At 42.4% G+C, this 23,084-nt stretch overlaps 2 protein-coding genes across 4 annotated transcripts in view; one reads left to right on the top strand and one right to left on the bottom strand.

Annotated features, from left to right (window-relative positions):
- Positions 1 to 19,258, top strand: part of LOC107218112 (dopamine D2-like receptor) — a 125,989-nt gene extending 106,731 nt beyond the window's left edge. Inside the window, exons 3-8 of one of the 3 annotated variants that reach the window (XM_046742774.1) lie at positions 1,776 to 1,885; positions 4,037 to 4,289; positions 5,947 to 6,047; positions 9,965 to 10,147; positions 14,920 to 15,368; positions 16,357 to 19,258. In XM_046742774.1, the coding sequence (XP_046598730.1) occupies positions 1,776 to 1,885; positions 4,037 to 4,289; positions 5,947 to 6,047; positions 9,965 to 10,147; positions 14,920 to 15,368; positions 16,357 to 16,565 (1,305 nt within the window). In that variant the 3' untranslated portion in view covers positions 16,566 to 19,258. Of the gene's footprint in view, positions 1 to 1,775; positions 1,886 to 4,036; positions 4,290 to 5,946; positions 6,048 to 9,946; positions 10,148 to 14,919; positions 15,369 to 16,356 lie in introns of all 3 variants that reach the window. The other 2 variants (XM_046742773.1, XM_046742772.1) reach the window with 2 other exon arrangements.
- LOC124294976 overlaps positions 1 to 23,084 on the bottom strand; it is a 77,087-nt gene that overhangs the window by 25,325 nt on the left and 28,678 nt on the right. Inside the window, exon 9 of the mRNA XM_046742775.1 lies at positions 5,329 to 5,413. Within this exon, the coding sequence (XP_046598731.1) occupies positions 5,329 to 5,413 (85 nt within the window). The remainder of the gene's footprint in view (positions 1 to 5,328; positions 5,414 to 23,084) is intronic.

Raw genomic sequence — 23,084 nt, 5'->3', positions numbered from 1 at the left:
TATACACGGATGGATATCAGAGCCGACGTTGCAGAACTCCGAGAGTCGTCGAGTCATGCAACTTGCTTCAAAGTAAAAACCTTTGTGAAGAAATCGCTTCGATAATTATTGTCACCCGATGCAAAATCCGACAGGACGTTGGAAATTTACAAAAAAAATATTCTCCCTCTCTCTCTCTCTCTTTCTCTCTCTCTCTTCGCTTCGTTTAACTTAAGCCTTTTGATCGAGCGACGTAGCGCGCGCACATTTTACTCGTAAGACACTCGTGCTTTTTTGCCCGTCTGAGAGATAATCCTGATTCAATATCTGCGAATTGCAGAATCTGAATTGTCCCGAGAGTCGGGAGATGAGACCCTGTAATGAAAAGCCACGGTTATCCATTCTCCAAATGACGCCGCTTAAGCTCAACGTAGGCGGTGAAGCAGAAGGTCGTCAAGTTCCTCGAGCAACGCACCTCGCGAAATTTCAGTCAGCAATAATTGTTTCCTGCTATAGGCTAAAGACCCCACTCTACGTGAAGAACGAGCCGCCATCTTGAGCAGGAAGCGTCTGCAGGGATTGTAAATAGACCAATTTCGGTGTGAGCCTAGTCCGTAGAAATCGCAGACTTTCCGTGCCATTCGAGGGATGGTAAACGACGCTCGCGGCAACCAAACCTTTTCCACCTACTTGAAATAACCCAATTCAAATAATAGCCGCACCGCACCGTTTAATACTAAAATGTTACACGGCAGTCTCGGGCTGGCTGCACGTATGCCTCGGTGACCGTTGCATCCGAGAATGCAGCCAGTGGAATTCGAGGTAATCATAATTGCTACCCGCATAACAATGCAGCAGCAGCAGCGGCAGGATCAGGATCAGAATATGCGCCGAGCAGCAACCGCAGCAACGGACCAGGAAGTCTTCCGCTCCGTTCCACCAGGTTCGGAATATATACCTCCGTTAGATAAAGGAAACGCCTGCACCGAGGCCAAGAGGGTGTGTAAACTTATATATTCTCTCTGTGAGAGAAAACTTTAAATATAGCCAGTGGTTGCGAGGGTGTCTGTAAGGCACGTATCTGTACGTACAACCCGGCTTCATGCGGATAGCAAAGCTGTGTATGTGCTCCGCGTATCTAAGATACATAAGTTATTTACAATCCTTGCGCTATCTAGACGGGGAACGTGGGAAGGCGGGCGGAGTACACGCCCAGCTATAACTGCAAAGACGGGAAGGACGGTGGAAGAATGGCAGCTCTGACTTCACCTAAATCGAAACACCCTTCTCGGGACAAGGCTTTTCCAATACCTCGACTCGTAGGTACGGCCAGGTGCGGTGTGACGGAATGAAATGAAAAAATAACAGGGCGTGGATTTTGAAGGTGGAGAAAAGCCGCGCAAGCAACCGATCGGTCCGAAGAACCTCGGCGAAAGTTGAACGGAACGAACGGTCGGTTGATCGGTTCAGATTTATAACGACTCGACGAACCGGTCGACGAGTAATTTGTCACTTATCGGATGTAGGCGAACGAGTGGTCGAATTTGGCGGAACGTAGAGCCGAGCCTTCGTTGATCAGAGGAGCGCGTTATTATACCCACATTCAGCCATCCGGGGGCAACAAAAGCGTCCCCGCGCGCAAACCCCGGCGTATTTCCGATGTTACTGGTTAATTGGAAGGCTGTGGCCGCGTAAATTTTCCCATATAATACCGTACACCGCATGCGGTACCAATTGTCGCAGTACGGTTGAAAACACCCTCTAATGGCTCGCCCCTTCCTCTTGATTGGTTTCAGGTAAACGGCGCGTGGACCCTGCCAGCCTTTGTTTGCGACTGCTACATCGCGATGGACGTAACCTGCAGCACGAGCTCGATCTTCAATCTAGTCGCGATATCGGTAGACAGGTGAGTCAAGCTCGTCGGGCGGGCGGTTTTTCGGAAAATCTGGAGATACTCCGCGCGGCGAATTTCCAGTCCGACGGAAAATCTCGGCTTCCGCTCCGCCGGATATCTCTGTGATGTCTAATACAGGTACACCTATGGATTCGACGAACGTTGGGCGAATTCTTCGAGGCTTCGTTTGCGACCAGAAGGACTATGCTTAGGTACACCGCGGGAGAAAAGAATAGAGTTTGCTGATTTTCTTCGCGCGTGACGCGAATGCCTTGCACACTCCGTCGACCTGTCGTAAATGTGTACGTACAGTAGGAATAGCGACGTATATTTGGCGCGCAAATAAAATTTATCCCGTTCCCGGAATAGTAATGACAAAAATAACCATGTGTTATTCTTCTGACCATTGTTGCTTTTATTGTTATTTTTATTATTATTACAATGGTTCGGAGGGATGGTAGCAACGATAAGCAACGCGCGGGACGTAGAAGGGATACCGTATGGAAGAGCCTGCGGTATGCGGCGCAGGATTTCTCATATCGCTGCTTTATTATGTGTCGTACCGGAAACTCTTCACACTGTATCTACACGGGCGTAGACGTGTATCTGCATTCGCGTACCGGTTATGTACACAAAAATACCGTTATAAATATCTATACGTCATATAACTTCCGCTCGTAGGTACCTTAACCGAAGAACACGGTTCTTTGCACTCTTTCGCAATATTCGTTTTCTTTCAAGTCCCGCGATACATGTTTCTTTAAATTTTTTTCTTACGTTACTTCGCGTTTTTTTTTTTTTTTTCCATTTGAATTCGTTTCATCGCGATGTGTACTACATCTCGTTTATTACCTACGAGTAATCGATATTTACACAATTTACAAGGTACACGGCACAGGATGAGATTTGGTACCTGGTACTTACGCATCTTCGTCGACGCTGCTCCCTGTTCCCTCGTATTACGCGATTTTCCGGATCCTCGATATTATCACAGGCTTACGTATTACGAGATCCGGGATTTTCCATGAATAAACAAGCGTTTCCGAAGGCTGCAGGAATTACAAACTCGATAACGCGGCTACACGAAAGCGAGATCCGATACACCGTACATAGTTCCGAACTAACGACCAATCTACTTCAAGCTCGCGTTAATATCAGCAATTTTTTCATTTTTCAAGCTCACGTTCGCTACAGAGTAAAAGAGTATCGAATCATTATATTCTATTCTATTCCGGCAGTACACTGTTTCGTACAAGTAGTACGATACTTTTTTCGAATCGACGTTTTATCAGCCCCGACGTTACGTTGAAAGAAACAAAACGTTGTTGAAAAGAAAAAAAAAAAATTGCATTATATCGAGAGAGAGAAGGAACATTGGTTATTTCTAAGAATGTTACATCGCCTCGCCTGATTCGTCCTTTAACAAATATTTTCCAATCATCGTATGTATGTATAACCTACGTGCTCTTGCCCGTATTTCCCCGCGGCTTGTTGAAGTCTTAAGAAAACATCCGAAACTCCTACTATTATATCGCAAGGCGTGTGCGCTCCGCAAACATCCATACTCTCGATAGGATTTTACTCCCGCTACTTTCCACCTGAGCCGCCTGCCTCTCGTGGAACAAGAGACTAGTCTTTTATAACGCGGGTATACCTCGACGATGAATCGCATTTTCCGAGCACGCCGCACAGCTCAGATCTTTAAATGAAAATTAAAAAAACAGACCTGCCAACTGCTGGCGAAATCGAAGAAATCAAAGTCATAGAACCTTTGCGGAATCCGACTCACCCTTTATCCCGGTCGCGCAGTGCCATAGGTGGATTTACACTTTCGCGAAAACGAACGTTTCGAACGGACGGAGGCGGCGAGGGGATAGAAAAAAAAATAGCGGAGGTCCCAGAGCGTTGGGTTGCTTTTAGCGGTAAAAGCGTCCTTTAAGTCGTCCCTGCCCTCATAACTGGGTCGCGGAAACCCTGACGTCACATCCTTCTCACAAGGGCCGAACGACGGTCGACGAATGTTATACACTATCGCTCAGCTGCGATTTCGTTCGGGAAATGTTCGGGCGGTTTTCACTTTCGTCCGATGTATTATCGGAATAAGCGAATAAGACGCAAATCGTGGAGTCGAGACTAATCGGGTATTACGAACCTCTGTCGCAGGTACATAGCCGTAACGAAGCCGATAAAATACGCCAAGCACAAGAACAACAGGAGGGTGTGGATGACGATAGTGCTGGTATGGGCGATATCGATAACCATAGGAAGCCCGATAGTCTTGGGCCTGAACAACACGCCGGACAGGATACCGGACCTCTGTCTCTTCTACAACACCGACTTCATCATCTACTCGAGCCTCACGAGCTTCTACATACCCTGCATCATCATGGTCTTTCTCTACTACAACATATTCAAGGTTAGCCGGCAAACTTACGACGCTTCCGCTCTTCGCGCTTTGATCGGTCCAGCGGCTTTTCCGCGCCCCGCCGTCAAACGAAACTTTGCGCCAAAAAGTTACCGGCCCAGAAAGCCACCCCAGCCCGAGTCGAAGGGGCGGCCCGACCGCTTTTACCGATACACCATCCGGCTGTATTCCCTGTTCCCGGATCTCGGCGAGACCGACGGGGCTAATTGTGTATTAATTACTTGGTCCGTGTCTCGTTCAGCACCTCCCACACACGTCACCGAAACACGCAAACACTTTAACGGAGACGTTAATTGTCCTCTCTGTAGTTCTTGCATCCTTGCCAAGGCCGGATTGTGTGCAACAAGAAGGTGAATACGGATGGATTAACCGGCCATTATTAACTCGAAATTACACGTCGAAAACTTGGCCCATTTACCCTAATCCAAATGTCTTAGCTCCAGTCAAGGTGGGTATAAACACACACGCGGTTTACGGACTCGTGAGAAAGTTTCGGAGTACCTACCTAACATCGCGCCACCATACGGAGGCGGGCGTATGGATACGCACTCACACATGCCTACCTGTCTGCAACACTACGGACCGGGGTCGTGGACCGACGGACAAATAGACAAACGGTCCAGGAACGCGAAACAAAATTGCCAGATGTGTGTGTACGAGCTACGATAAACTTGGACCCCTGGGGCAAACGCTCCGATCCCCCCCCTCCATCCCACCCCCGGACTTTATCCACGGCACCCTGTCTCCTCCTCGTATACGGGTGATTCCCTAAAATATGGCTCCCCTATTTTCTTGCCTCGTTTTGGCGGCGAGGTGAAGAAGATAATCAAGGAAAACAGCGCGAGTTGTACGCCGCGTGAAACTGAATCCGTTGTTTTCGCTTCGACGTATCGTCTGTTCCAGAGATAAATTTCAAAATTCACGATTCGAAGTAAATTCGTAACTTGGATTCTTCGTTTCACGACTTCGAGTCGTTTCGTCAGCTGCGAAAAGTACTTTTCAGAGAATGAATTTCTTTTTAATCGCTTACCGCAGAGTAACCTCTTTCTCTGGTAACCCACGACGCATTTTTCCATCCGCTTTTGAAGCACCGCGAAAAAGACATTCCGGAATACCTGGAATAGAAAAGTGGGATTTTAATTTTGAGTATTATTATAATATTTTTTTTTTTGGTTTTTTAAATGACAAGAAAGTAAATTTCCCGAGGATCGTCTAACCGCGATCATATTTCGCGGAATAATTCATACGCGCGATAATTTTTGACAAACGATCAGCGTGAGCTTAAGGTCCTTAGCTTAATCGATCCTCCGTTCACGGCATGGCGGCTGTTACCTGACGTTGACTATACCTATATACTCCAGGAGTAAACTTTGCCTCGCCGAAGAGCTTATGAACGAAGTGCGAAGTTTCCATGGTTGTTTGTTCTTTTTTCCATTTTTTCTATCCATCCCTCTTTAGTGCAGTTCGTTTCTCTGCTTCCCAAAGTCCCGAGTCCGTCCGTCCCTTCGACGATATAATCGTTCAAGGCTAATCGCCAGGAATATTATAGAGTTTCTTGTTTCGTACACGCGTATGGTTTGCAAATTTAAACGCAAATTTCATCCGCGACAAACTAACCGTCGTTTGAATTTACTCACTTGTGTTTCAGGCGCTTAGAAACAGAGCCAAGAAAGCTCGGGCGGCCAGAAAACCAAATTTGGGTGACATCAAGCCGGGGAGCATAATAGAGAACATCGCTCATACGAGAAGGTGAGTTTTTTCACACTTCGCATTCTCTGTTTCCGAATACGGAATACAGGTACGAATCGAAATAGCGTTGTCGCAATTTTTTACGTAAACAAAGAAACACAAAAGTTCTTCCCGCATGGCCGGTTCACCCTGTGAAATATATTTCCTCGCCCCAGATTAACGCTATCTCCCTCCTCATGCCTGTTTCGTTCTCACCAGAGTTCTTCAATCGCGAACGATAACGATAACTTATTGTGCGGAATGTGATTCGAAATCAGACCTACGGAAGGCCGGGAATTTTATCCGTTACGCCCAAAGTTCGCATTGATATCGCAGGTTATATCTCAATCCGTACTTTTATCCCCGAAAAACCAGATACTCGCCTAGAGGTAAATAGCTTTACCTAATACACGTCCGAGGAGCACGAATATAAGTTGTTTGAAAAGAAAAAAAAAAGAACGACTCCGCACGGATACCGTTTTTAAAGTGCAAACGGAAAACACATGCAAATCCCAGCAGCGAAACAAGTGCAATTTCGAATTTCGCGTCGGGCATTTAGCTCTGCAACTAAAAAAGAGAAACGAAAGTTTTATTGTTATTTTCTCATTTTCTTCACCTGAACACGAACACATTCATCACACGGTTCTGCAAACTCGCATTCGAGTTGAAAAATGTAAAAATTTTCACGAATGTCCAGAATTTCGCATTATACTTCGTTTGTTGCGCACACACCGTACACCTAGGGTAATAAAACTGCACAGCCTGGGAAAGAATGTAACTACACGTTTCAGGCGAGGATTCAGGCAGTGTTTACGAGCCGAAAAATTGGGGAGTGCAGCTTCTTTCAACATTATAACCTCCATTCGTCGGAATCCTCGGGGTATAATTCTTTTCGGATTTGCAATATATATTCCGCATTACACGAATTTCACACATATTTACGCGTGTGTATTCTCTGGATAATTCTTTATTCGGACGTTTCTACAGCGTTCGTTCCACGCTGACGGTAAAAATTTAACGGACGCGGTAAGTATTGAGAAGAAAGCGTTGACGGGTGCAAGACCCGACACGAGTATACCTACGTGAAACAGGATAACGTCTTGATGTTATATTAATTTAATTTTAAAATTAAAAAAATAACGGTTCGTTCCATACGTCCGACGATGAGTCTTCCGCACCTTCTCCGCGTCACCCTTAACAAGCACCCTGCAGCCTGGCTGACGATGAGCCGGCGCCTCCGTTCGGCGATAAAACGAATTATGACAGGGAAATAGTTGGATGCGTCTGGCGAATTCTCGTTCATCTCATTATCTCAGGCCGGCGCGCTGAAGCCGTCCTGGTTCTCCGAGATAGCGATGCTCTGGTAAGAGGGAGACTGCGGCATTGACGGGGATAAGGAGGTAAGGAGCTGCCGGCTGCAGGGGGCGGTGGAATTGGGGGAGGATCCGATAGGTAACTAAGCCGCTTCGCCCTCGATTAACCCTTCGAGTCACACATTTATTGTGCTGAGTCAACTTTCATAACAAGAAAGTATTATGTGACTTTTGGACTCTCTGATTACGAATCTGAAGTATGATTTCAAAAATTCTAACATGGCGTAAGATAATTTCAAATTTGATGAAATTCGGTAAAAGAAACTCTCGTCCAGGGGTTTTTCGGGTTACCGATCGATTTCAATCCCCATACTGAATAATTGACGTAAAACATGTTACATAGGAGTAACTTTGTCGGAACTGAATTATTCCTTCAATTCCTAACGATTTTTTTCAATCATATTTGCAAATTCGACTGTGTAAAGTATAATCGTAATTTTTTGATCTTCGGCAAATTCGTTTACGTCCATGAGTGTGACAAACCAGATTGTAACACATATATTTGTTCCTAGCGGTAAAGGAAACTAGGTGTGTAACTTTGTATTCCTCGGAATCTTCACCTTTGTACGAAGCGAAAATAATTCGAAACGGTAACACGATAATTCGAGCTCCTGTGAATTAATGATAATCGGTTCACATGTGGATTGCGAAGAAACGTCTTGTCAAATTTTTCACTTCCCTTCCATCTCTGACACGTGAAACACAGATAAAGCACTGCTTGTTACCGTAGAGTGGCAGGGACGAGGGTATCAAATTCCGGTTCGAAAATTTCAGAAAGAAAGCGAGAGCAGAGAATTTTAAAAAAAAAACATGCCGCTCACAGTACGAATCGACGTTGACGCGATAACCGCTATTGTGCATATGTATAATATATACATACGTATTGATTGCACATGTAGGTACGTACGTACGCGTGTGTACGTAGGCTTTTGTTCGGGTCGTAAATTTTGACGCAGATATAAATTCGAATGCAAATAAAATTAATGGAGCGAGAGAAACGTATACATGCGTACAGGAGAGAGGGTGTAAAAACAACGTTGACGGGTCACGTCAGGGTGACAGTGACAGCTGGCCATAACAATTGAAAGCTACGTGCTCCCGGAGATACCAGCACTCCGTTAATAATGACGCCGGTGAGAGAGGGAGAGAAAAAAAAAAATTTGACAATTTTTCAAGGAAGGAAAAAACGAAGCGTAACGCGTATCTCTGCCGGAAAATCCTTGTCGCTTCGAAACGATGGAATCAACAAAAAACATATCTATACGTGAAACGAGAGGGGTCGACTTGGAATATGAAAAAATATCTTTTATCAATTAAACTCGACTTTTACAATTTACATTCCATTTCGGTAGAAAAATAAAAGATATCATGTATGTTTAATCGTGAGAAGGGCAAAGCGGTTTGATAATGCTCTTCGTGTGTTCTTTTTTTTTTGTTTTTGTCTGTTTTTCGCCAACTTTTTAATGTTCTAATACTTATCGCAGTGTTTCTTCGTGCGGTTTTGTTTTCCACAGGTAAACACCCTCAATTCTCTGTCTGAAAACTCGAGAATGTATACCTGTATTTATATTATACACATGTATGCAATACGCTAGACCTCCGCCTTGTGTACTGTGCCTGTATACTTTATACGACGTCGTCTATCTCTTCTGATGTATGCCAACTTAGCCTCATGCCCCATTTCGCGTGTGTAAAACACAAAACAGAGTGTGTAACAAAAACGAAAAGAGAGAAATCTCCGAAATGTAACACCAGCTTATTGCGATGTGAAGATCATTAATCGCCTCGACGACCAACCCTTTCCACTCGTTATACACATTATACGTATATATTCTACATGTACGTCCAAAAATGTTTATTGAAGTGACACAGCCATTCCCCTTAACAATACTTGTACAATGAGATACTCGAGAAGCATAAAAGCCCCGAAGTGCAGATCTGGAGTTGACGAAATTAACTCTAAATCGGTACAACTTATACAGTTGTACTATATACTTATATACAAATAGTCAATGATTCGAAAAGAGATATGACAAGTTCTCCGATACCGTAGACCGTAAAACTAGATGACTAAAAAGAAATCTCGATATTCTTTGGAACTAGCTTCGATGCAAATTACTCCTACTTCAGGAACCGGGTATCCATATTGTATACAATACGAGTGAAGTGAAACAGGAGTAATTTGCGTCGAATCGTGACATATACGTCTATACGTACGTTATTACATATTTACCGATCCTCTTTCGATTTCGGCCCTGTAATCAAACCTCGATTCTCGAACTGTTAATCGGTGAATGCTTACAAGCCAATTATCGATAATTGCGCCAATTTATCTCTGTCTTTCTCCCTCTAATCCCCCTCGATTTCGATAGTTAATTAACCCGGTGCGGCGCGATAGGCGTTCTAGCGTATAGACGGGCAAGAATTTGGCTAACGATAAATCAATCGAGTCCTACTTCCGGCCCGATAAGCCCGATCGTTGTTATAAAAATCGCTGTGCCAGGCGTCGCAGCTCTCATTGGCACGGTTCTAACTAAGATCACGCAGTGTTTATTCTGTTGCAAGGTTTGCAGAGACGGCGTTGGGAGCTGCAGCCCTCGTTGCACCCGGGCTTGAAGAAGCTACGAACACCGCTTCGGGGAGCAACGAGGACGAGGACGAAAACGAAACGCCCTTGGAGCCCGGGGTCGTTATATCGAACGATAAGAGCACCGAGTTCATACTGGCCACCGTTGTCGAGGAGGCTGCGTAAGTCCCTCGTCGATTTACGATTCCTCTATTTCTCAACCACGTTGGCAAACATGTTACACAAAATCCGGTTCACTTTGAAAACGTCTCGGCGATGGTCGAATCGAACGAAAATTACCAAGATTCGAATCGAGATTCGGGTGTTTCAGAGGCCTCGATTTGATGCTGACATCACGTGAGTCCGTTCGTTAACACGCGATTACTATGAAATACTTGTGCAATTAGAGACAATTTTTTTCCTATCTGAGAGTTCGCGCAACGCGTACCAAAGAGTTCGAGTCGCGTTTGCTTGTCAATTATACATGTATCACGCGAATCGTGCTCGCGTCTTATTCGCTGCGAAAGCGAGCAGGTATCGCATCTACGAATCCCGCCAGAATGGCAAAGACAGAATACGTATGGGAAGCGCGAATAAAGAGAGGGGCGGAGTGTTTCACAATCTATTGGAAAAGCAATTTCAACCGAGGTTGAATTTCAAATATCCAATTGAATTTCGCACACCCACTTCGCCAAGAGTTGTTCCTGAACTTTGAATCTTCGCATCTTATAGCATTGTATCTTACACAGGGTATATATTTTAAACTCCGCCCGCGTGCCTCGAGATTTTATAAAATATATCCGAGAACTGTCGTGTTGACTTGCAATTAATGTAGCGTGTCGAAAGCTGCGGATCGTCGTGAGAATATTTCCATAATTATATTTCAATTACGCGAAATATTCAAAACACTTACAGACACTTCGGTACCTATAAGCGCGCTGCTCAGCTCGAAACATACAAGTTTTCTTGTTAATTTCCTACCCCTTGCTAATTAAGTGCCCAGGCATCGCGTAATTTCACATCCGTGTTCACTGCATAAGATGCCGAGCATCCGCAAGCCGACTTCGCGTCTGCCCTATAATAGGAGTTGTTCGACTGTAGCGAATGGTCTGACGGTTGTCTCTACGCAGCGTGAAAAAGTTTTAATAATATTTTCCGCAAATTTGACGCTGTTGCTTTTGGTTGTTGTAATTGTTTTTTTTTTTTCGAAATTGTTCAGGTTAACGCACCGCCCGGCTACGCGACGTCTTTTTAACGAGCACACGCCGAAAGATAATTAGAGACGGTAAAAACATGGAAATAACAACCACCCTCCTCCACATTTGCCTCTGAGCAGGATATAAATGATGGCCGTATAACGCGGTAATCCAGCAACGCATCCGCGTATTAAAATTTCTGGACTTTTTTAATATCCCTTTGAAACATCATGTTACACACCGGATATAATATAAAATATGAGGCAGACCGGGCGGCGAAGCAGCTGGTTCGCTTTAATTTTTATCAAAATTTAGCACTAGCTATTCTCCGTTATATGTTACATACAAACCTATGTTGTAGAAAATTTACATCACCACCACCGCGGATTGTGTAGTAGGTTGGTAGGTACTACCTGGTGCAGTTTGCTAGAGTTTAATTGCAGTTTGTTCTTTCTGAACTCGAGCTGTATAATGCTCTCACCTTATGGCAACGAGCCGTATTATTTTAAGCTCTGCAGCAAGTTCAATTCCGAGCTTATTCCACGCTAAATTATATCGCATCCAAATCCTTGTACAGGTTCTTCGAAAGGGTATTACTTTTTTACGTTACGTACCGAAGTCAATTCGAACGGTCAATTCGTAAAGTATAAAGTTTTTCGACGCTCCGCGAGCCTCGATTGATAAAAAAAGAATCACCTCGCTCGAGGAAAAGTGGAGAAATTCCAATCGTACGATCGGTCAGTAGATGCTGGAAATTGGAAGATAGTCCGACACTCTGACGTTCGCAACCGTTGGTTCGAGAACACGGCCGCATTGTCGTTGAAACGAGGTTAATTGAGTAAGTTCCTATTGAATATTGTCTCGAAAAGTCTTAATCCCCCTTTCAACCCCCCCGCCCCCTTTTTTTCTATTTTTTTTTTTTATTTTCCCCGTTCTTTCCTCTCTCCAATTTTCTTTTCTCTTGGCTAAAGCCTGACTTCCGAGAGTCGTTGAAAGCCTGAGTGAGGTGGCGTGACTCGTTATTACCTATTTAGGGGCTGCAGAGCTGGCAGTTGAACCTCTCGAGGAGATATTCAGCTTTGGTATAGATGTAGGAAGGGATAGTAGGTATGAGATCTCCGGCGACAAAGTTTCAGGGTTCGGGAAGGAACGGAACGCAAGGGCGTTGCCGTTTCAAATGACTCTATCAAATGCAAAACACGCCTCATCCATATTAATTAATCTTATTTCAAGATAATCAACAACAACCGATTGTCTGCCCGCCCGCTTTTCGTCCTCTCTCTCTCTCTATACCTGTACCGTGTCTCTTGCTTTATATCCTTATCTGCCAGCTACGTACGGCTTGTGAAACTTCATCAACCTAATATATCGTTGCGAGGAAGAAGAAAAAGCAAAAAACATAAATAAATAAAAAAAATTGAAAGTATAATGAGAATCACGCCGTATAATTCTTTTCTTCCATTCCACGTCTCGTCCTCCTACAATATTTCATTCTTTCTCGTTCTTCGCGCGCATCTTTTTAAAATCAAACCCTACCTCTGCAACTTGACAAAACGTTTTTTCGCGCGGTGAGGTGAGGCGGAAGGGGGGGGTTTGAGGCATTCTTACATCCCCCATCTGACAGGGTACTTTGGCACCCGACAAAGCGAACTCCACCTATACACTTCGTTTGCCACAGTGTTTTGCATAATACAGAGAAGCGTGCCCCCCTCCCCAACGTCCCTTCCCATCCCACCCCCTGCTCCCACCCGTAGGCTGAAGGGTGTTAAGGGCGAGGCGTTGAACGTAAACCGAAAAGCCAATGAGCCGGGGGATGTCGGGTATAAAAACATGGGGCGGTACATTTCGGTTGAGAAGTAGAACAGGTCGTTTTCATCCTCGAGGAAGTTAACACACGTATAGCTTTTACTCCCCTGCGGGCATATCACCCCCGTATTTTCTATCTCCCGGTGCGGCCAGCCCCGTCTGCCGACACCATAACCATACGTGCCCCGTGCTCGTAACCACGCCCTAATAACCACAGAGTATAGCACAAAGTGCCAAGTCTGTAATTAAGAACAAACACGTGACCCCCGTCGGATAATCTTCCTCGATCTTACCAGATGGCTGCACGAGCAGGTTGAACAATATTTTCACACCTTTGAAGTTTAATTTTTACGAGCCTTAGGTTTTTCACATTTTTCACATTACTCGCTGAACTTCCCAAGGCGAGTTTCCAACTTGTGGAAGCGTTGACATTTCGCAGTGATATTCTTCACCGGGTCTCGAATACCAGGTATTAAACCTTTCAGAGGTCACCTTATGGAGTAATATTCGAGCAGGGTAATGTCTCAGTTGCAAAAAACGTTATTTGAAAATGAAGGTAAAAGAACACTCGTATTCTCAGTTCCACCGTTCTTGCCAATTACGACAATTCACGGTTCTGGTTCACGTGCGTAGTAAATCAACGTACCACGATTGACAGAATAAAAATTTATCAATTTTCAAATTACTCATCCGAGCAACACAAAAACTTGGTAACAAATCATTCGTACTCTGGTATTTATACAGTAACGTAAAGTTTCTTGAAAATTTCCAAAACATAATAGAATGTCGAACAAATATGAAGATACAGAATGCGGAGAATTTATCGTTTCAAATCGGGAGAAACAAACGGCACCTGAGGTAAGTGTACCAATTATTATTGACACAGGGTCGGTAACTGATACACTTGCCTTACGAATCTATCGACTCACCTCCGCCTCCCGGTCCCATGAATCGTGCAATTTCAGCCTATCGCGTTTCAAAGAATGGCTTTGAACGCACGTCTACCCTCCCTACCGGCCTGACAACGGTGCCACGAACCACCAGCTCGATCTCCGCTTATACCGCTGCCCGACGACTACTGACTCGCACTACTGATCGACCTATCTACGCATCTACCTATCTACGTATCGTACGTTCCACTGAACATTGTACCAATCGTAAGCTGAAGGGGGAAGGGCGTGCAATAAAGTTATTGTTAGGCACGCATGGGAATCGGTTGCGATGGATGGCTGTATCACAGCGCAAGCTATACCGGTCGTAAATAGATTGATCGGCGAGAGCCGAAAGCTCGCCCAACAGCCACTCGGCACACCGCATCTATCCGCAATGATAGGTATACCTGTACACGTCCGGGCGCATGGTACACGCATAAATGATCGGCAGGACGCATCGCTGGCTTCCGATTGATCCTCGGCTGCGAGCCAGATGTCTCGTGAACAGATAACACCGCGCCTCTCTCGAGATCAAGGCAATTTTGACCTCCTCTATGGACGGTGATCCCGGTATTTCCTACTACTAGGTCATGCACGCCTGCCTGGCCAGCTAATTAGCCGCTGGCTTTAATTACACGGTTTAACCAGATCAAATTTTCATGAATTAACGGAAATTATTTCATGCCTCTTTTTTTCTCACGCCAAGCTCACGTATGTCGTCGCCAAGAGTTTCCACCACGATCAGTTGTACGATTTAGATCAATTTCGCGATTACGTTACATTCGTTTCCGATTAAACTCTCTGGCTAATAACGTAGGATAAAAAATTCCAAGACTTATTTTGGATCGTTTCAATGCGATTTTAGGCATTACGCTAAACGAATTTCAAAGTAACTAGAGAGTTGTCTCTTGTAACGTTTGGCGATCGGCGTGAGTCGAAAAACCGGTTTCTCTTCGACCATCGTCAAAGCTCCCATTTAATCGACAAAGCTAGATTTGATTTTTGAAAAACTTATCGCAGTTCCCGGTTCAGTATGATAGCCCAGACCCAGCTGACCGGGGGACCAAATGGAACCAGGGCGACGGATTCGTCTTACGAGCCGGTGAGCAGCGCGATCCACGAAGGACTCGAGACGAATTCGAGTCCGAATTTGAAGGTGGCGTCGGCCTCGTCGTCGTCCTCGTCGCCACCGCCGCCCAGGACGATGTCCGTAACGCAGGGGAGGAGAAACGGAAGTAACAACAAGCAGGAGCTGAAGAGGTTGAGGAGCACCCCGTCCATGCTGCACCTTCAACTCGGACGAACCCCGAGCGTTTTGGGGGGCATGACAGTGAAAAAGGAGAGGAAAAATGCGTCGGCTGGCTCGAGGTTCACGATATACAAGGCGAACAAGGCGAGCAAGAAGAAACGGGAGAAAAGCTCGGCGAAGAAGGAACGGAAGGCTACGAAAACCCTCGCCATAGTACTCGGTAAGCTACACCGGAGGCTTCTGTTAATTCGTTGGATTGATTTTTGCCCTAATTCTCGTCACGTAGGTTGCGCGGGGTTTGTACGCCGGCGATTTTCGCGCAAGGTACGTCGCACTGTGAGCGAAGTAGCTACTAAAATCGCTTTCCAATTATTAAAGCGGTTATACTGCGCGGGACTAACGACCTAAATCACATTATGCATGATTGTGCGAAAACCCAATTCTGAAGTTATCTCAAATCCCCGCGCCGGGACCTGGTGCCGGGCTTGTTTTAGCGCCGAGCAAGTTTCGAGTAGCTTTGCCCAACAGGAAAGTGATATATAGCCTGCTTGGGAGAATCTCGTAAGCCGTTAGTAGAAATGTTGCCACTGATTCTATAACGCGATTTGATAAAAACACTGTACGTACAAATATTCCAAGCCTTTGGTACACGACCGCGTCACCGCGACCATAAATTAAAGTGATTTGAAGCGACCAAGTGCAGAATTGCTTCGTGCTTTCGACTATCCTTCGACAATCAATCGAATTTCAAGTTTCAAATCTTCTTATTCCGAGCAAGTTTCTTCGCCGTGAGAATAAAATACACGAAACACTGTGAAAAGTCTAAAACTATGATTGAACGTACGGATACGGTTTACCGAATCCCCCCGGCCCCGTGAAGTAGAATTACGAAGCGTCTTGCCGTAACGGGAGATGAAGAGAAACCACCCGACTTGAATTAATCTTCATCAGACTGTCAAATATTTTCTCACCGTTCGGTAATGTAATAACGATTATAGGTATAACTTCAACTTGGGCCGCCTCTTGCGTACGGTATCCGAAATGCAGAGTCTGCTGCTGGCTTTGTTTTTCAAGACGACGTAAGAGAGAGAAAGAAAAAAAAACTCCCCTCATATACACGCAACGCGTATACACCGGCCGAACTTTTCGCGGGGTGATTTATTCTTATCTCGCTCCCACATTTCACCTGTTTTTATTAACCTGCACAGGGGTCTTCCTGATATGCTGGGTTCCCTTCTTCACGTGCAACGTGATGGATGCCGTATGCGTGAAGCTCGCAATCGCCTGCGAACCTGGAATAACAGCATTCATCGTCACGTCCTGGCTTGGCTACATGAACAGCTTCGTCAACCCCGTTATATACACGGTATTCAACCCCGAGTTTCGAAAAGCGTTCAAAAAACTGATCAGCGTGTGAGTAGTTTGTACGTGACACGAAAAACGATCAGCATTCGACCGTGTTTAATTCACTGTAAAAAATGTCTTCTGATAATTCTGTTTTGCTTTTTCTTATCTCCATCTGTAGGTATACGTTTGTTTCCCGCTTCAAATTATTACTTCATTTATCAATTTCCATATCGATCCAAGCGCTCGATAAATCGGACCTTATTATATTATAGCATTTCAAGGTGCGACTTTTGATTACGTGAAAATATGTACATACATATATACATATACGTATATATAAACACAATAATAATAAATCACGAAGGATACCAAGTATCGCTTTTGAAGAATGTTACTTTGATAAGGGTATATACTATAGACATAATTAATTCGGGATGGCAGTGGCTGAAGCGTCTGCAGTCTTGCTGTAAAATAAATAGAAAAGAACTATTTATTTAAATATTGTTATAGAAAACTATTAGCCATGAGAAAAGCATATATGTATAATAGGTGAATAAAGTATGTATACCGTTTCAGTATTAACTTAGATAAGGATACGGATATTATAATGCGTATGTAAGTTATATGTATGCATAAACGTACAAGTTCATATAAAAAATTGCAATATTTTTTCGCTCAAATACACCGAACGTTCGGGGTTGAATCCATCTACATATACTTATACCGATATTCGATACCAATAATTTTCCGGGTATATGTAAATAAATATATATCGCGAGGTGAAATTGTCAAAGTGGCAACACTGATCTCTTAGAAAAAAGAAGAATAATAAATAAATGAATAAAAAAAAAAAAACCTCGAACTCACAAATTAATTTTCTCACGACTCGTAACAAATAATATATGAAAGAAATTTCGTCGAACCGAATTCCGAATTTCAAAACATATCAGCAATTTTTCATCACTTTTAACATCACCGCCGTGTCAAAGTAATATATATTATGCTTCAAGACGCGAAAGTATATATATATATACCTATATTATCGTAATAAAGAAAACTACGCTAAACGTTAATAGAGGTGGGAGGCAAGGGGAGATTAGGTTGTAGCCAGAGTTCAACGCGATGACTATTATATGGCTATAACAAATTCCAAGTCGTCGAATTAATTATAATGGTAAACGAATGAAAGCTGTCGCAATAATATATTAACAATCAAAGCTTTTTACCGTATTATTCTTAGTCGTATGGATAAATAAGTAAAATCAATAAATGAACGAGTAAATAAATAAGCAAGTGAATAAATGTAAGTAGGTAATACGTTAAGAAAATCGTAGCGTCGTTAAGAGATGTAAATTTGTAAATATAAAGTTAATAGATACAAATATATCTATACGTATACCTACGTACAAGATTTCTCGTTACGTATCGATACTTATCGACTATCTAATCGCGGTGGATGTATAAGATTTGTTTCTTACTATGTATACCTGTTAGGAAGTTTTGAAATTTTAAACAGTACCTGTATATACACATAGGCGTTGAAAAGCAGGGAAACTCTACATTTAGTATATATTTACATGAGATAATACGAGTACGTATAATTAAAAGTATTATACCGTACCGCCACCTTGTTCCAGACATTGCTTAATTGCTTTCGGTGTTGAATGTTACAACAGGCAAACATAATATGAGAACACGGACAGAAAATTAATACAACAAATTGCAATTAAAACTTTCGGATTAAAAACCAAGACAGAAGAAACGATTAACCGTCAAAAAGAATTGTACAGAAATTCGTTAAGATAGCTCTAATGTACCTATCGTGTTCTTTAACGCATTTCAGTACGACGCTTCACTCCTACAGGCATGAGTTTGTATTTATATTCAATTCTCGGGCTGTTTCATTCCAATTTCTACATGATTTTTGTCGCGAAAATTTATCGGTCCTAAAAATTCTGGACTCGATCCTATAATGCTGTAATACACATTGTGCATGTATAACTTATTAGGGAGAAAAAAAGTTATTAAAAATAAATACTAAATTACTTAGATAAAAAAGCAAAAAATACTCACGACGCATACTAACGGTAGAATCGAAATAAACGATATACCTACATGTATAGGTATATAAGCGCTGAATAGAATTTCTATCTATGCTATACGTACACCTGTAACTAGTCATACAATTGTTGAATTAAAACGACGATTCTAGCCAAAAATGCTTACAAGCTGCGACATTACTATTATTATTATTATTGTTGTTGTTGTTGTTGTTGTTGTTGTTGCTGTTATTTCTATTACTATCATCGTATCATTACAATTGTTTTCGCACACGCGTACAGATATATGTATTTGAAAAAAATTTTCGTACATCCTTTACGTAAGAACGCTACATGTATTTTTCTAACCCAATGCATTTCCCTTCTGTAAATAACATGCCGTACAAGTATGTAATGTATAATATATAGTGAGCAGCGTACGATATATATATTTACGTTATATATTACATTACAGAATTACGATTAATTGCATACGATATAAGATATACAGAATATGACGTAAGTTAATATATAATTAGGGAAAAGACTAAGAGATTAAGAGTGGAGAAAAAAAAAATTTCTGAAAATTCTCAACTGAGCCCGAATTTTACGAAATTTTTACCGTTCGAATCTAAGAGCCGCTCGATAGAATTATTTAGAGATAATGAAAAAAAAAAAAACAAAATTGGAATAAGTCGAAGAAAAAGAATAAGAAAAAATAAATCTCCAGACACACGTGCATACCGCAGACTTTTAAAATTTGAATAATATATCCTACACTAGTGGTCTATACAGGGCATAGTGATGTAAGCGCAGCCGACTCAAACTGTCTCTATAATACTTAGGTATCCTCTCGAAACTGCCGAACATACGACAGAAAACGCATCTGATCACCTCGCAACCACGACCCCCGACACACGCACGCGAGCCGAATGTATTACAGGCAATACATATACATACAATACATTATTACATATATATATATATATATATATATAAATATATGTATATGAATATTTGAATATAGGTATGCATAAAATTAATGTAAAGGAAAGCAAGTCAGAAATAAGTGGGAAAAATACCCATACATAGATATAAATATACGTAATACAGTATGTTAAAGAATATACATACTAGCCGTAAACGGTGGCTGGTAGCTTGGCGATGAGAAATGAATGAAAGGAATAGTGTAATAATAGTAATAATAATAATTATGATGATGATGATGATGATGATGATGATGATAACAACAACAATAAAATGGACACACACACTTTCTTAATGAGACGAAGATATTTCGCTTACCACCCTTACGGACGCTGCTGCAACGGCTAGCCGTCTGCAAGCTCGTTCGGTTACCCTGCAATTATCCAATCACCCTTGTCCGATATTTTGCCTCTCTCACTCTCACATTTTCTCTCTCTTACGATTCTCCATCTTCCACCAAGTTCCGTCTTTGCGGCGCTCTATGATACGTATACATATATACCTACACGAGTTACCAAAGGTCGTCAAAATGTAATTTATCCGATGCCTTGTATACGGCCGCTCGCGTAGAAGTAAGAACAAAAAAAGTGCCGAGGGATACATAAAATTTTATACCGTGTAATAAACAAAGGCAGGTACGTATAATAACATTTATAATACGTAAAAGCGTAATATATATGTGTGCATATACCTACTCACGGTAGTTTGTGTCTTGCAAATAGCGGGTTGGAGTTGATTTTTTTTTTCTTTCTGTTTCTTCTTTACTACTCGTTCATTTATTTTTCATCATCAATTTTTCTTTATCTTACAGGTACAGGTACGCTTATAATCGCGACGATCGACGCAATTTGACTAATCGTTATCCTCACGAAAGTTGAAGTTTTCAATAAAATTAGGCAATTACCTTTCATTAAGGTATTTACTTGTTAATTATGTTGTTTCATTAATTTTCTGATCGCATGCGCCGTTTTCATTCGACGGCAAAACCGCACCAGCCTTGAGTTAAAATAAATTGTAATCTGCAGGTGGCAGCAAAGTTTTACAGGCTTGAAAACTGGCTTGAAAAGGGCCAAAAGAAGATTGAAAACGTACAATAAAATTCGAGTGAAGGTTTATACAACCACGAAGAAACTTTGGAAGGTAGCTGACTCGAGGGTCGTTATAAAAATTCCAAATCGCAAAGTAAGCATTTTCATTGTGAGAAATAAATATTTCTCTGCGTCTCACACGTTTAGCTAGAATCGATAATATTCTCCTACATCTATAATATACAAGTATTACATGATAATATGCTGCAAATGTATCATATATAATATATAAGTAATAACAAATATATGCCACAGTTAGGATCCGCCACAAGAAGATCTTTCAAAAGCATAAAGAGATAAGAGTAATAACAATAACAAAAATAATAACAATAACATCATCAACAGGGGTATATAGTGCATTTTTACGTGTGGTAAAACGATGCCGTAAATTACGGTGCTTAGGTTCTTTGAACTGACGAGTGCATCGCCGGTATCAGGGAATAACGATCTACCAAGAACCGGGTCCGAAGCCAACCTGTTAAAATCGGGAGAAAATAAAAATGACGGAAAAAATAAAAGTCGAAGGACGAAAGGTGTTGTGAAACAAAAAGCTCGGAGTTGCCGGAGCGTGAGGGAAGTTAAGTTCTTGGAACGTTAGTCGACGTACGTCGGTGCAGAGGTCTCGAGCAGGACAAGCAGGCAGCGAAGCCAAGGGGACAGATAGGATGTGAAAAACGAAATGCGATGTCCTTGGTTCCTGTATTTTTCTCGTAAGATTTTTCTCCTTCTTCGATAGTTCGCTACAAGCGTGGTGTGGGTGTATAATACAAAGAATCGGTACAGAAGGATAACGTCCGGCAGACGAAGTGATTCGGCATTTATTTTTCTGTTCTCTTGTTTCTTATTTCTTTGTTTTCCTCGTCTCTCTTCTCCCCCGTCCTCACCGCCGCCCCCGACTAGATCCGATACCCGCCCATTTTCATTGTCATGTTCGTTTTTTGCTTTCATGAATTTTTCGGGACGGGAGAATCCCCGACGCTTGCAACTCAACAATGAAGGTCCCCGAGCCAATATCCTGCATTCGACTCTTCGCCGCCTCCGCCGCCCCAATTCTGTTCGCGACGCGACGTTGACAATAGCCAACGAAGCCATGGCTCATGACGTACAAAAGTAAATTCACCACTAACGTGAAAAATAAGCCCATAACAGGACCGATTTATGATCACCGGAATTTTCTTGAAAGAAATATCATTTCGTATGACACATTCATTTGCGTTGTGTACGTCGTTACAGATCGACGCCTCTTACGAAAACTAACACGTTTTGATTTTCACCACGAAAACTGACATGTTGTATTGCTGGGTATGAAAATCGAAAAAAACTGACGTACTCATCTCCACTACTATACAATAGCTGCATCTTATAGAAAGATTACGGCATAATTCAGTCAGGGACTACTTGATGTAAATATAGTAAGACCAATCGATATTTATACTGACAAAAAATCCGAAAGAAATTTAAAACGTCTGTAAAGAACCTTTAAAACAAACATTCATTTTTCTAAGATCTGCATCGACAGCACAATTTTGTTGAGTAGAAAAGAGACGCAGCGACTCTTCGCCAGGCTGAACCTCGTTTTATTTTTTATCCACTACTTTCTTCTTCATTTCTTTTCACTTGATCGACATTTGCTAGACCGTGCAGATCTTTATTTGTTCACGCATATGTATGGGTGTGTGTGTGTATATATATATATATGTGTGTATATAACGTATGTATGTACGTATATAAGTATTTTGGGGTTGTTTATTCCGAAACGTTGTATGTACATATACCGAAATGGACTGAAGACGCCAGTGCAGTGGTGCGTAAATAAATGGTGAGAGTTTCAGCCTGCCCGCGTACCTTTCTCTCTTTCTTTCTTTCTTTCTTCCTTTCTTTTTTTCTTTCTTATCCGCATGTAGCGTATCGATCAACGTTTTTTGTCCAGAATAAATATTTTCCCAAATGTGTCTTGCCACTGCGAAATCACGAGGTTCCTCTTTCCACACGTCGGAACGATTACAGAATCAACCCAGAATAATATGTCAAATATATACCCTGTATAATTAATATCTAGCAAACGCGTTCGTCCGGCGATTAAAATAATAACCGGCCTGCTCTGAAGAGGCAAATGGTTCCGCGCCTTCCAAGATCCTCTATTATTTCCATAAGGGTATCCTAATTTACTCTGAGAATAAAAACCCTACGGGTTAATGGGACAATCTATAACCAGCGAAATTAGCATAGCATTAGCAATGCTGACTCTTGAATGCACGAAAGGGAACCAAGGAAACGAGTCTTTCACGATAGTCACAAAAAACTTGACTATTCGTGGTGAGATTGTGAAAATAACGATCGTTTGTTTTCTCGACCGACGGTCAAGAAGATGCAAGCACTTTTAATCACGAGATCGAATTGTTGGTCCTCGTAACGCGACAGATTTGGAAGGGTCGAATGAAAAGAAAAAACTTTTCCCCGATTCCCGAACCCGAA

The sequence above is a fragment of the Neodiprion lecontei genome, chromosome 6, assembly GCF_021901455.1.
Source record: "Neodiprion lecontei isolate iyNeoLeco1 chromosome 6, iyNeoLeco1.1, whole genome shotgun sequence".
Taxonomy (NCBI): domain Eukaryota; kingdom Metazoa; phylum Arthropoda; class Insecta; order Hymenoptera; family Diprionidae; genus Neodiprion; species Neodiprion lecontei.
The sequence above is the reverse complement of the archived record's forward strand: the minus strand, read 5'-3'. Positions and strand labels throughout refer to the sequence as shown.